Genomic DNA, 13490 nt, shown 5'->3' on the forward strand with positions numbered 1-13490 from the left:
AAATGCAAGTAGTTGTTGCTGCTGCAGCAAACAAGGCCCCCGTAGCCCAGGATCACCAATGCCATTTGCAGCAACCAAACTACTTCGCCGGTTGCTAACACAGTCCTTGAGTTGAACCCAAAGACCTTCTGGTCTGGATTTTGGGGAGGGGGGAGGGGGATAATTTACTCTCACCTCATATCAGTCAAAAGCATTAAGCTGTACTCCTCTCCAAGAATAAATGCCACAAGACACATTGGGAGACGTTAATATAAAACGCTTTAATAAATAGTTATTTTTTGAAAGTTATCTCTAAGAACATGTCAAACAAAATGCACTAAATGAACAGAGGACTTTTGCAAGGCAACGCAAAACGTCCTTATACAAAAAAAATTACAACTTTATTCTGAGCCCGTACATAAATTGTTCTGTCATTTTTTTTTAAATCAGCCAGCCTGTATATTTTTTAAAAATTTTTCACCCCGTTTCTTTGAACGAGATTATTTTGAGCCTCTCGTGCGGTCGACATCAATAAACGTGCAACGTGATTCAGAAAAAAAAAGCTCTCGTCCATAATTAAGAAAGAAAATGTCTCAGCTCGCCCATTAAGTATTTAATATCAAAATGAAGCAAAAGCCCATATATATTTTATATGTTTTTTTTTAAATATATGTATGTATATAAATACATATACACCCTGCAGCAGCTTAATCTGAATAAGGTTGTGGGGCATCTTGGTTGGGTGAATGGATGGTCGGGATTTAACTCCAATGCGGTCACAACAAAGTTTAGTAGCAAAAAACTCCAGTTTTTGGATCCTCATTTTGAATTGAAACCATTTCTCCTCAGTCAGGGTAAGTTGTTGCAGTGTAGAATATATTCACAACCACTTTGAGGTAATCCATTTTTATTTTTTTTTTAAAGTTACCTATTTTCTGTACTGGAACAAAAGTGAAATTTGTATTTTTTTTAAAAAAAAATATAAAAAAGAAAAACAAAAAAAATTGTTCCCTTCATTCATTTCTCTGTCCAAAAGCAGAAATATATTCTCTTTACACAAACAGGCTTTTCTACCAGCGAGCTGGTTAACATTAAGAGTGAAAAACAGGGGCGAGGAGGAAGGTGGGCGGGCGGGCGGGGGAAAAAAAAAAGATATTTTTGTGTACAATCTGCTCCATCACATTCTTAGGCCAGAATTAAACACTTTACGTAACACCGGGAGGTGGGAGCTGGGGGGGGGCGGGGGGGGGGGGGGGGGAGGAAAGAGAAAGAGAACACCGAGGGAGGAGGTCGATCTATTTTTGCAGGGTCTAATACCAGACTGGGCATTTTAAAAAGGATGCCCGGGCGCTCTCAATGGTCCGATTGCACTGGCCCACAATAGAAAACAGTCTGTTTAATGTCTGCGTTTGTCTCTAATAAAAAAAAAGCTCAAGCTTTGGAAAAGTGAATTGGACATTTTTTTTTATTATTTAGTAGAGGGCGTGCACATGGGGACACAGGCCTAATCTCTCCCAACCCCCGCCCCCCTCCATTTCACACACATGGCTTCATTAATAGCCTTCTTAAAGAGAAAAGAAATCTGCAGCTTTCGAAAGCGACTTTGGATCTGGGTTTCCGAAGACGTAAATTCAAGCTGCCCTTCACTCCTTCCTCCCCACCTCGAAATCCAAACGTACAGTTCACAACCAGGCTGGGGACCGCCCAGGGGCGATGTTTGGGAGGGGGGGGGGGGGTTGCAGAATCAGAATTGCAAGCATGCCAAATCTATGTACAGTTTGGGGTTTTTTTTTGTATAAACTAAACATGAAAAGGGGCCAGCGTGTTCTGAACTTTAGGATCTGTAGGAAAAGATTTCTAATGGAAAGACTAGAGTAGGAGATGTGTCTGTGTGTGCGCGTGAGAAATGCCATCAAAATTCCCTTTCTTCAACATAAATTAAGGAATGGCATCTACACAAAAAAACCTTGAATTAATTTCAGTCATAAGTTATTCAATCAAATATACACATTGATTCCTTAAATATATACATATGTACAAAAGCTTTGATCATACACTTACAATTGTTTATTTTATTTTAGACAGTAAGGAAGGTACATAGTTCACCTTGTTCACTTGTGATGTATATATAAAAAAAAAAGAATCAATCAGCAGGACAGTCTTTGACAGTTGCTATAGGAATCCAACCTCCAGGCTCTTGCCACCCCACTCCAATGCTGCAATCACTCCCAGGCACAAGGCTACCATGGGTCACTCAGCCGGCTGCCCCCTTTGGGGGGGGGGGGGGGGGGGGGATCACGCTGCGCACAAAAAAATGGCCGCCACTTCAGCCACCTAACAGTCACCGCACTTCAACGTAACTCGCCACGTGAAGCTTCTTTCGAGGCGTGTCCGAGACGTGTTAAAGCACTATCAATGCACGTCTTTTCGAAAAACAGATGGCAACAAGGCACTTTCATTTTGTGGTGTTTTTCTGAGAAATTGTTTCTTCCAAAACCCCTCCCCCCCCTCCCTTCTGCTGAACGGAGTTTGATGAGGATATCCATCCCCCACCCCCTCTCTTCTCCCCCATTTCTGTCCATAACCCCTTCTCTTCTCCCCCACCTCCGCCCATTATGATACAAAGTCTTGGAAACCACTCCCCTCGTATTCTATGAATACAGACTCATTGACTATTCTTTCAGGGCAACAATCCCCGAGCACGGATGAGCTTTGGGACCTAATCGTACAGCAGCTCCAATTTCATCTCACCCACCCCTCCAGATATATAAAAACGCTTCTTTTCCCCTTCTCCCCCAAAGCCTGGCAACCAGCAACTTCCCAGAAGCAGCAAGCTACGGGAGAAGGCTCGGAGAGCAACATGTCCACCAAGGGCCACATGGGGGGGGGGGGGGGGGGGGGTGTGTGGAGAAGAGAAAGAGAAAATAGGCTGCTACGACACAGATATATTCTACAACTCTCCCCTCACCCCCACCCCCAACTAAAACCAACCCAGCGGTTGGAAACAGCGTGACAAGTGCAGCGAGCAATCTGTCGTTGAACATCGGTGAAAGGTCAAAAAAATCCAACAGGTCAAGGTTCACCGATTGCCTCAGCCAGGAAATTCCAATATACGAAGGGAACTATGCTAGGTACTACAAAAAAACACCCCCCCCATGTAAACAATTTGTTCCGTTTAAAACGGGGAGGAGGACGTTTAATAATGAGTACTCTCTGTTCCTCCTTCCCTGTTGCTATGGGACACTGGGTGCTGCCACCCCAGTTAGCTTTGTGAGGAGAGAGAAAAAAAAAATATAGCAACTGGCAAAGAGCTCTTGACACTGAACGAGTCACAAATAATTTATACAAGATTTAGACGGACACTTGGTAAATAATGCTCTATACACACACACCAAAAGAAAGACGCTGATTGACCACGGAGACTTTGACAGATGGTTTCAGTCTTAACGGGACAAGGAGACAAGGAGGAATTTTCTTAATTTCCTTCCGCCTCTTTCTCAAAAAAAAACTGTAGGCACAAAACAACTCTCCCGCTTGTTCATACAGAAAGGTCCTTACCTCCTTCATGGTTTCACGCGTTCACATTTTTCGGGCAGCGGTTGTCCCTTTTGCCCGTCCGATGCGGCTGCTTGACTGGAGTCAACTGCGACGAGTTAACGTCGCCTTTCGCTGGCAAGAATGTAATTGTACACCTTTGGGTGGGGCACTTCTCCACGCCCGCCTCCTCTTCCCCCTCCTCGCCCGCCATCAGAGTCCGGCTGCGAGGGGCCATTAAATTTTTGCATTCGTAATGAATGTCTTTGTTGCTGCAGGGTTTATCGATGGGGTTCCTGATGGGCTTCAGGGGCTCCCACTGATTGTTCACAGTGTCCTCCATGGGCGGACGGCTTCTCTCCCGCTCTTTTCTCCGTTTCCGCGTCCACCAGACACAGATGATGATGCAGATCAGCCAGACTATACCGAACGCCACACTCAGTACCGGAACCAAGTATGCTGTGTAAACAATAAAACAAGGGAGGGAGAAAGAATAATGATTAAAAAAAAATTGGCATTGAATGTTTAGTGAAAGGAATGAACTTGCATTTACATAGTGCCTTTCATGACCCTTAAGACATCCCAAAGCAGTTTAAAGCCAATGAAGTGCTTTTGAAGTGTAGTCACTGCTGTAGTGTAGGAAACGCAACAGCCAATTTGTGCACAGCAAGATCCCATAAACAGCACTGAGATAAATGACCAGATAATCTGTTTTTAGTGACGTTGGCTGAGGGATAATTATTGGAAAGGTCACCGAGTTCTGCTGTTCTTTGAAGAGTGGCCGTGGGATCTTTCACGCCCACCCGAGGGGGGAGATGGAGCCTTGGTTTAATGTTTCATTCGAAAGACAGCACCTCCGACAATGCAGCACTCCATTAGTACTGGCACGGAGTGTCAGCCTGGATTACGTGCACAAGTCTCTGGAGTGGGACTTAAAGCCACAACCTTCGACTCAGAGGCGAGAGTGCTGCCCACTGAGTCACGGCTGACTCCTAGACATTGAATTTAACTTCAGTCTAACAACAGGCAGAGAGTCAGAACGATGAGCAACGGGCCGAGTCACATCAGTAAAGGAACAGTCACGGTTACCTGGCTGCGAAGGGGGAATGTACGCAGTCTCTATTTTCACTTCTATTACAGCGAGCATCACGGTGCTGTTTTGCCGTTTGGTGACGTTGTCGACTATCTTCGTGGCCGCCTCCCTAATCAGGATCCCGTCCGGCTCCTCATTCTGTTGAGTAAATGACTTTGGGAGGGATGGGGGTGGGGGGGGGTGGAGGGAAGGGAACAGAGAACAGATGAAACTCATACTCAGAAGGTTCCACAAATGGAGAAATGGCCAATCAGCCCTCCAGCTTGTTCACTCCAACAGTCCTTATTCGTGAGCCTTAATAGCAGGCGTCAATGGGTTATTCAACTGCGAGGGTATCCCAGCCAAACCCAATCTCCCCACGGCCCTTTCCAGAGAGGTCACCAGATAGCGATTGGCAGTGGGAATCAACTTCTCTCTCTCTCTCAACCAGAGGGGCCAAAGCCAACTGTATTGTCCCTGTAGAGACCAGCCAACTGAGCACAGATTGAAAATTGAACCCAGGACCTTCCTGGTCTGTATTGCTTAGTTACCTTCTGGGTAAATGCACGGAGCCATCAGGCGACCTTGGTCTCTCTAGTAGCCCGCGTTCTCTTTTCACATCCCTTTTCCTTGCCTGACAATGAAAGTAGTGTTCCAGGACCTTTCCCTACCCAGTTTATACTCCCATTTCCCATTCATTGCCCCTTCGTAGCAACCTGGAGTGGGATGGGGAGAATGTCAGGATTCACTAGCTGGATCTCAGAAAACTTGCACATCTCGTGGCAAAGAAAAGAGCCTTCCAGAACTGAGCACTCTCTGCCTCAAATAGACAATTCAACAGAATCCTGAGAGATACACTAGAGACAGCTCCGTAAAAGGACTCGCTTGCCTGTGGGGAGGGTATACGCCCAGAACCCCAGCTGGTCTTTTCTCTCTGCAGATGCGTTTATTACAGAAGAGAAAGTACACCTGAATCAATCCATTCATATCGGCCAGAGCAGCAGGACATGAGGGCACAGAGTCAGGGCTGTGAAGGACAAGTTTAGGACAGACACCAGGAAGCATTTCTTTCCACAGGGTGATCAACAGCTGGAATGGGCTGTCAGGAAAGGTGCCCAAGGACAGGGCAATGAGTATTATTGAAGGAACAGTGAGGCACTGCAATGGGAAGATGGTTGGGAGTGGTATTCTAGAAGGAAGAGCTTCCAATGGGCTGAAGGACCATTTTCATCCAAATCCAAGGGAAATGGAATGACCATCGCATCCCTAATGGGTTTACACACAATGCAATGTCCCTAGACAGGAGATGAGCTGACCCAACCCATTAAACTCCTGGAAAGGGAAGTGTGTCACATGTTTCTTCCAAAGACAAATTCTACCAACAAAACCACCACACACCCCCCATCTGCACCCAAACTAAATTAACACCAGAGGGCTTGAACTCACTACATTCAAGAAAGCTTGCAATCCCATTTGATCAAACGTAAAGGCCTGAAAATGACATGGCAGGCGAGGAGCCCAAACAACCCAAGTGAGGCGGTTACTTACGATGGCCACTTCGACCGCACTGTCGGTGGTGTTGGAGAGGTCACACAACACAAACAGCGTCTGCTCCTTGGAGAGGCTGCGCAGCACCGGTAGGTACCTCAGCTCCGAGCAGATGTATTCCACGGTAATGCCCTGGGGAGAAGAATTTGAAGATAACTCGGGATGCCCAGGCGAAGCCCTGCGTAACTCAATATTCACAGCAAACTCCACATCTAATCCACTAACATTTCTCAAGCAAAAAAACCCAGAAATTTTTCTAAACATTTAATCCCTGATGTATAGGTGGCTCACGATGCTATACGATGGTTAGAGACAGACCTGAGCACTCGGACATGCCCCAAACTCATTTGGGTTGTGTAGAGTATGGCCCCTTTTACACTATAACATAGGAACAGGAGGAGGCCATTCAGCCCCCCAAGCCTGTTCCGCCACTCAATCAGATCATGGCTGATCGATATCTCAGCTCCATTTACTTGTCTTTGCTCCATGCCCCTCGACTCCCTGACCCAAAAAAAATCTATTTCTCAGTCTTGAAAGCCCCAATTGTCCCCCAGCATCCACAACCTTTTTGGAGAGAGAGTGCTCCAGTTTTCTACTACCCTGTGAGAGAAAAAGTGCTTCCCTCCTTAACAGCCTGGCTCTCATTTTAAGATTATGCCCTTGTTCCTGATTTCCCCCACCAGAGGAAATAGGGTAGATACAGAGAAACTATCAAATCTTTTCAACATTTTAAACACCTGTCAGATCACTCCTCAATCTTCTAGACTTCAGAAGTTGGGATTTTCTACCCCAACCTCTAAAGAGCACCTCATTTCACCAGTGACTTTTTTTTAATTTCCCATCCTATGGCCTGGAGAGAGAGTGCCAACAATTTCAAGTTTTATGATCAACACCAAAAGGAACTGGGGTGGCACGGCCCAATTTCAATTCACACAAGACCTCGATAGGTAGCAGGGGAGACTTTCGTTACATCTCTCCAGCGTGGGCTGAACACAGATCCCAAGGGTGAAAGGTCAGGTCCCAAGGGTGAAAGATCAGTTCAAACCCATTCCCCTCAAATACGTTTAACTGTACCGATGAACCTGCCCCAGAATTCCTTGAACCTGCACCATTTCCTTTACCTTTGGAATCTTTTCCTTGTTGAAGATGAGTGTGATCTTGGCGCAGTTATTGTCCAGTTGACCCATGTTGGGCTGGCATTTGGAGTTGATGGGCAGAGTGTTTAAGGGGTTACACTCCCCCCAGTCAGTACAAGGAGGGGAGAAACACTTCAGCCATGGGCTGACCTTGCACTCCTGGCCCTCTGGACACATGAAGTTTTCGTGGCCAGGCCTTTCATGCAACAAGCAAGACTTCTGGCCGCACCATACCTATTGACACAAACATAAACACCTTGTGGGTCAGCATACCAGTTTAAGAAAAGGTTCAAATGAGCCAATGACTAGTTATTAATAAACTCCACATTCTTCATGTGTGAATGCATAGTCAACACTGCAAAGCCATTGACCTCAGGACACCCCAAAGTGCTTTACAGCCAATGAAGTGTAGTCACTGTTATAATGTAGGAAACACAGCAGCTAATTTGTGGACAGCACGATCCCATAAACAGCAATGTGATAATGACAAGATAATCTGTTTTTTTTAAAAATGATGTTGGTTGAGGGATAAATATTGGCCAGGACACCAGGGAGAACTCCCCTGCTCTTCTTCAAAATAGTGCCGTGGGATCTTTTACGTTCCCCCTTGTTTTTTTTTAAAAATTCATTCATGGGATGTGGGTGTCGCTGGCGAGGCCAGCATTTATTGCCCATCTCTAATTGTCCTTGAGGAGGTGGTGGTGAGCCGCCTTCTTGAACCGCTGCAGTCCATGTGGTGAAGGTTCTCCCACAGTGCTGTTAGGAAGGGAGTTCCAAGATTTTGACCCAGCGACAATGAAGGAACGGCGATATATTTTCAAGTCGGGATGGTGTGAGACTTGGAGGGGAATGTGCAGGTGGTGTTGTTCCCATGTGCCTGCTGCCCTTGTCCTTCTAGGTGGTAGAGGTCGCGGGTTTGGGAGGTGCTGTCGAAGAAGCCTTGGCGAGTTGCTGCAGTGCATCCTGCGGATGGTACACACTGCAGCCACTGTGTGCCGGTGGTGGAGGGAGTGAATGTTTAAGGTGGCGGTTGGGGTGCCAATCAAGCAGGCTGCTTTGTCCTGGATGGTGTCGAGCTTCTTGAGTGTTGTTGGAGCTGCACTCATCCAGGCAAGTGAAGAGTATTCCATCACACTCCTGACTTGTGCCTTGTAGATGGTGGAAAGGCTTTGGGGACTCAGGTGGTGGGTCACTCGGCACAGACCTGCTCTTGCAGCAACAGTATTTATGAGGCTGGTCCAGTTAAGTTTCTGGTCAAAGGTGATCCCCAGGACCTGAGGGGGCACACGGGGTCTCGGTTCAATATCTAGCCCGAAGGACACCACCTCCAGGATAAGGAAAGTTTAATAGAATAAAGTTCTCCACTCATCAAGATAAAGCACATCAGCATTGTGGGGGGAGGCAGATCAAGTAACTTGGCACAGGTCAGAATTCAGCTTCATGGTAATGGTAGAACAGTAACCGAGTGACAGCTTCAGGCAGGAGGAACCTTGGGCGGGTCTGGCCTACCCAGGGGAGATGTCAGGGCTGTGCCACCCGTGTATTTGCATGGGAGGGGCCTCAAGCGTACCCAGTCGCCGTAGTGATGTTGGTCGAGGGATAAATATTGGCCAGGATACTGGGTGGGGGGGGGGGGGGGGGACTCCACTACTCTTCTTCAAAATAGTGCTCTGGGATCTTTTACATCCACCTGAGGGGGCAGACAGGACCTCAGTTTAACGCCTCATCCAAAAGACAGCACCGCCGACTCTGCAGCACTGGGAATGTCAGCCTCGGTTGTGTGCTCAAGTGAAGGAGGGCCAATTTCAATGGGATGTGAACGGAATTGGCCTGGGCAAATTGGAATCAAAGGGTGGCAGGTAAAACTGTAAATGAACAACGGGCGGCCTTTAAAGAGGAGATGGTTTGGGAGAAAGGTAGGGCAACTGAAACCAGAGCTCCCTGGATATCAAGAGGTAGAAAGTAGGATGAAACAGAAAAAAGGGGTGTACGACACATCAGGTTAATAACACAAGTGAGAACCAGGCTGAATATAGAAAGTTCAGAGGGGAGGCGATAAAGGAAAAAGAGGGGCAAAGAGATAATAGACTGGCAGCCGACATAAAAGGGAATCCAAAAGTCTTCTATAGGCATGTAAACAGTAAACGGATAGTAAGGAGGGGTGGGGCCGATTAGGGAACAAAAAGATCTACTCATGGAGGCAGAGGGCATGGCCGAGGTACTAGATGAGTACCTAGCATCTTCCTTGGTACAGACAGATGCAATCAAAATCACAGTAAGTGAAGATGTAGTTGAGATACTGGGTGGGCTAAAAATAGATAAAGGAAGTACTAGAAAGGCTAGCTGTACTTAAAGTAGATAAGTCACCTGATCCGGATGGGATGCATCCTAGGTTGCTGAGGGGAGTAAGGGTGGAAATTGCAGAGGTACTGGCCATAATCTTTCAAACATCCTTAGATACGGTGGTGGTGGTGCCAGAGGACTGGAGAACTGTAAATCTTACACCCCTGTTCAAAAAAGGGTGCAAGGATAAACCCAGCAACTATAGGCCAGTCAGTTTAACCTCGGTGGTGGGGATACTTTTAGAAACGATAAGCCGGGACAAAATTAAAAGTCACTTGGACAAGTGCGGCTTAATAAAGGGAAAGCCAGCACGGATTTGTTAAAGGCAAATCGTGTTTAACTAACTTGATTAAGTTTATTGATGAGGTAACAAGAGGGTCGATGAGGGCAATGCGGTTGACATGGTGCTCGTGGACTTCCAAAAGGAATTTGACGAAAAGCCACATAATAGGCGTTGAAGCCCATGGAATAAAAGGGGGCAGTGGCAGCATGGATATGAAATTGGCTAAGTGACAGGAAACAAACAGTTGTATTTCAAACTGGAGGGAGGTGTACAGTGGTGCTCCCCAGGGGTCAGTACTAGGACCACAGCTTTTTTTGATATATGTTAATGGCTTGGATAATTACATGGATAGACTGGAGAAGCTGGGGTTGCTCTCCTTAGAGCAGAGAAGGTCGAGAGGAGGTATTCAAAAATCATGAAGGTCTGGACAGAGTAGAGAGAGAGAAACTGTTCCCACTGAGAGTGGTCAAGAACCAGAGGACATAGATTTAGGGTGATAGGCAAAAGAACCAAAGGCGACATGAGGAAAAACTTTTTTTTTTAAAAACACAGCGAGTGGCTATGATCTGGAATGCGCTGCCTGAGGGGGTGATGGAGGCAGATTCAATCGCGGCCTTCAAAAGGGAACTGGATAAGTACTTGGAGGGAAAAAAATTGCAGGGCTACAGGGAAAGGGCGGAGGAGTGGGACTAGCTGGATTGCTCTTGCAGAGAACTAGCACGGACTTGATGGGTCGAATTGTCTCCTTCCGTGCTATAACCATACTATGATAAGTCTCTGGAGTGGGACTTGAACCCACGACCTTCTAACTCGGAAGCAAGAATGTCACCCACTGAGCAAAGATTAACTGTTATCACCCTTTCACCCACATCATTAACAAACTGATTCAAGTTAATTATTCACAATGGTAAATGGATAAACACCAGGGGTCTCACATTTAAAATTGGGAAGTTAGGAGTACAAAATGGTTAGGGGGAGCTTTTTACCCAAGACTAAGAGTTACAAAGGAAACAAAGTTTAAGCAGGTCCAAGAGACAACTTAATGCTGCTTGTGAGAGCATGCAAGAGAAAATGATCAACTGAGGGATATGGCGGGCAGCTGGAGTTGAGATCGCAAGGGATCTTTCCCAGTTCCTGAAGATTCTCCTCTCCTTCCCCACAGCAGCTTGATGACTTATTGCAGTTATACAGGGCCTTGCTAAGACCACACCTGGGAGTATTGTGTGCAGTTTTGGTCTCCTTACCTAAGAAAGGATATACTTGCCATAGAGGGAGTGCAGCAAAGGTTCACCAGACTGATTCCTGGGATGGCAGGACTGTCACATGAGAGATTGGGTCGACTCGGCCTGTATTCACTAGAATTTAGATGAAAGGGGATCTCATTGAAACGTATAAAATTCTGACAGGGCTAGACAGACTGGATGCAGGAAGGATGTTTCCCCTGGCTGGGGGGGGGTCCAGAACGAGGGGTCACAGTCTCAGGATACAGGAGGAGAAATTTCTTCACTTGGAGGGTGGTGAACCTGTGGAATTCTCTACCACAGAAGGCTGTGGAGGCCAAGTTACTGAATATATTTAAGAAGGAGCTAGATAGATTTCTAGACACAAAAAGGGAGAGCACGGGAATTTGGTATTGAGATAGAGGATCAGCCATGATCATACTGAATGGCGGAGCAGGCTCGAAGGGCCTACGCCTGCTCCTATTTTCTATGTTTCCATGACAGCACCAGTAAGTGCCTCAGACACAAACCAGGTGCAAATGGTAAACACGTTACAAAAGTAAAAATGATGGTGCAAGGAGTCACTGTACCTCAGGGCTTGTATTTTACAAGAGTCCAAACTGTATAAAAAAACAAGCAAAACCTCAATTCAACAAGTGCCTTGTATCTCATTACCAACCACCTTTCTATCCTTTCCATCCCTCCAATACTGGCACTGGGCTACAGCACTACAGCCACTGATAATTCTCCAAAGGGCCATTCTTCCCAAGCAAACCTAGACAGGAAGTACTGGCAGGCTATTTGGTTGTGGAGTGCATCACATTCATGCCCAGCCCCACCTGATTCATTCTTTGCTGTTGGAAGGACTGAAGTGATAAAAAGCAATAACACTTGCTAGTTCCCTCCCCCTCTCTGCCCACATTAAACCCAGGGGCTGAGGCTAATAGTAGTACCAGATCAACAGCCCCTGCTGAGATCACAGCCCAGCAACAGAACCAAGGATCGTCTACTCGTAGCAGCTCAGTTCCAATTACCCACCATTCTATTACATAGAATCTACAGCACAGAAACAGGCCAATTTGCTCAACAGGTCCATGTCGATGTTTCAGTTCCACACGAGCCTCCTCCCTCCCTACTTCATCTCACCCTATCAGCATATTCTTCTATTCCTTTCTCCCTCATGTGTTTATCCAGCTTCCCCTTAAATACATCAATGCTATTCCCCTCAACTACTCCATGTGGTAGCGAGTTCCACATTCTAACCACTCACTGGGTAAAGAAGTTTCTCCTAATTCTGGTCTCCCTTATCAAACCCTTTCATAATCTTACAGACCTCTATCAGGTCACCCCTCAGTCTTTTCTTTTCTAGAGAAGAGAGTCCCAGCCTGTTCAATCTTTCCTGATATGTATAACCTCTCAATTGTGGTAATCTCCTTGTAAATTTTTTTTGCACCTCCTCCAGTGCCTCTACATCCTTTCTATACTTATATATTTAATGCCTGGTGATTAACTAAATGCAGTTATTGTACAGGAAACAAGGACGATGTTATTCCAGGAGATTTGAAATGTTGGTTCTGAGGAAATATGGTGTGATCGATTGCAGACGGACCTGAGTCACTATTTAAAAAAAATATTGAAGTGTAACATTTTCATCAGCTTGCTCCAACAGACAACAAATCCAACTTGGTCTAATCTTGTAGAAACATGCCTTCACTTTCAAAGGTTTGTTCACTAGCTTGGCGGGGGGGCAAAAAAAGAGGAATAAAGCATCAGGACGAAGCCTGAAAGGAGGCCCGTTGGACAGCGCTTTCTTCCACCACCCAGATCACCTGGAAACATCAAGGGGCACTGGAGTTCAGGGTCCGAGCAGTTGCCCAGGAATGGACAGAGAGGTAAAGGGGGGAGAAAAGTAGCCCAGCACTGATCAATAGGCTCATGGAATACTTTATTCCAAGCTTCTTCACAACGTGTACTTAGATAAATAGGGAAGATTATTTTTGAGCCCCACTCCAGAGACTTGAGCACGTCATTCAGGCTGACACTCAGTGCAGTAGAGGGAGTTCTGCAATGTCAGAGCTGCCATCTTTCAGATGAGACGTTAAACCAAGGCTCCGTCTTCCCTCTTAGGTGGACGTAAAAGATCCCACTGCATTATGTGAAGAGCAGGGGCGTTCTCCCCAGTGTCCTGGCCAATATGTACCCCTCAACCAACGTCACTAAAACAGATTATCGGGTCATTATCTCATTGCTGTTTGTGGGACCTTGTTGTGCGCTAATCGGCTGCCGTGTTTCCCTACATTACAAGAGAGACGACACTTCAAAAGTATTTCATCGGCCATAAAGCACTTTGGGACGTCCCGAGGTCGTGAGAGGTG

The 13490-nt window shown here is 46.3% G+C and overlaps 1 protein-coding gene across 3 annotated transcripts in view; it reads right to left on the reverse strand.

Moving 5' to 3' along the window:
* Nucleotides 1–241: 241 nt before the first annotated feature.
* The window catches only part of jag2b (jagged canonical Notch ligand 2b), a 153805-nt gene continuing 140556 nt past the window's right edge, over nt 242–13490 (reverse strand). Inside the window, exons 23-27 of one of the 3 annotated variants that reach the window (XM_067992093.1) lie at nt 7255–7503; nt 6134–6265; nt 4603–4759; nt 3538–3972; nt 242–919 (exon numbers count right to left, since the gene is read on the reverse strand). In XM_067992093.1, coding sequence (XP_067848194.1) covers nt 3551–3972; nt 4603–4759; nt 6134–6265; nt 7255–7503 — 960 coding nt within the window. In that variant the 3' untranslated portion in view covers nt 242–919; nt 3538–3550. Of the gene's footprint in view, nt 920–2530; nt 3973–4602; nt 4760–6133; nt 6266–7254; nt 7504–13490 lie in introns of those variants that run through there. The other 2 variants (XM_067992094.1, XM_067992095.1) reach the window with 2 other exon arrangements.

This window comes from Heptranchias perlo, chromosome 10 (assembly GCF_035084215.1).
Source record: "Heptranchias perlo isolate sHepPer1 chromosome 10, sHepPer1.hap1, whole genome shotgun sequence".
In the NCBI taxonomy this organism is placed as follows: Eukaryota; Metazoa; Chordata; class Chondrichthyes; order Hexanchiformes; family Hexanchidae; genus Heptranchias; species Heptranchias perlo.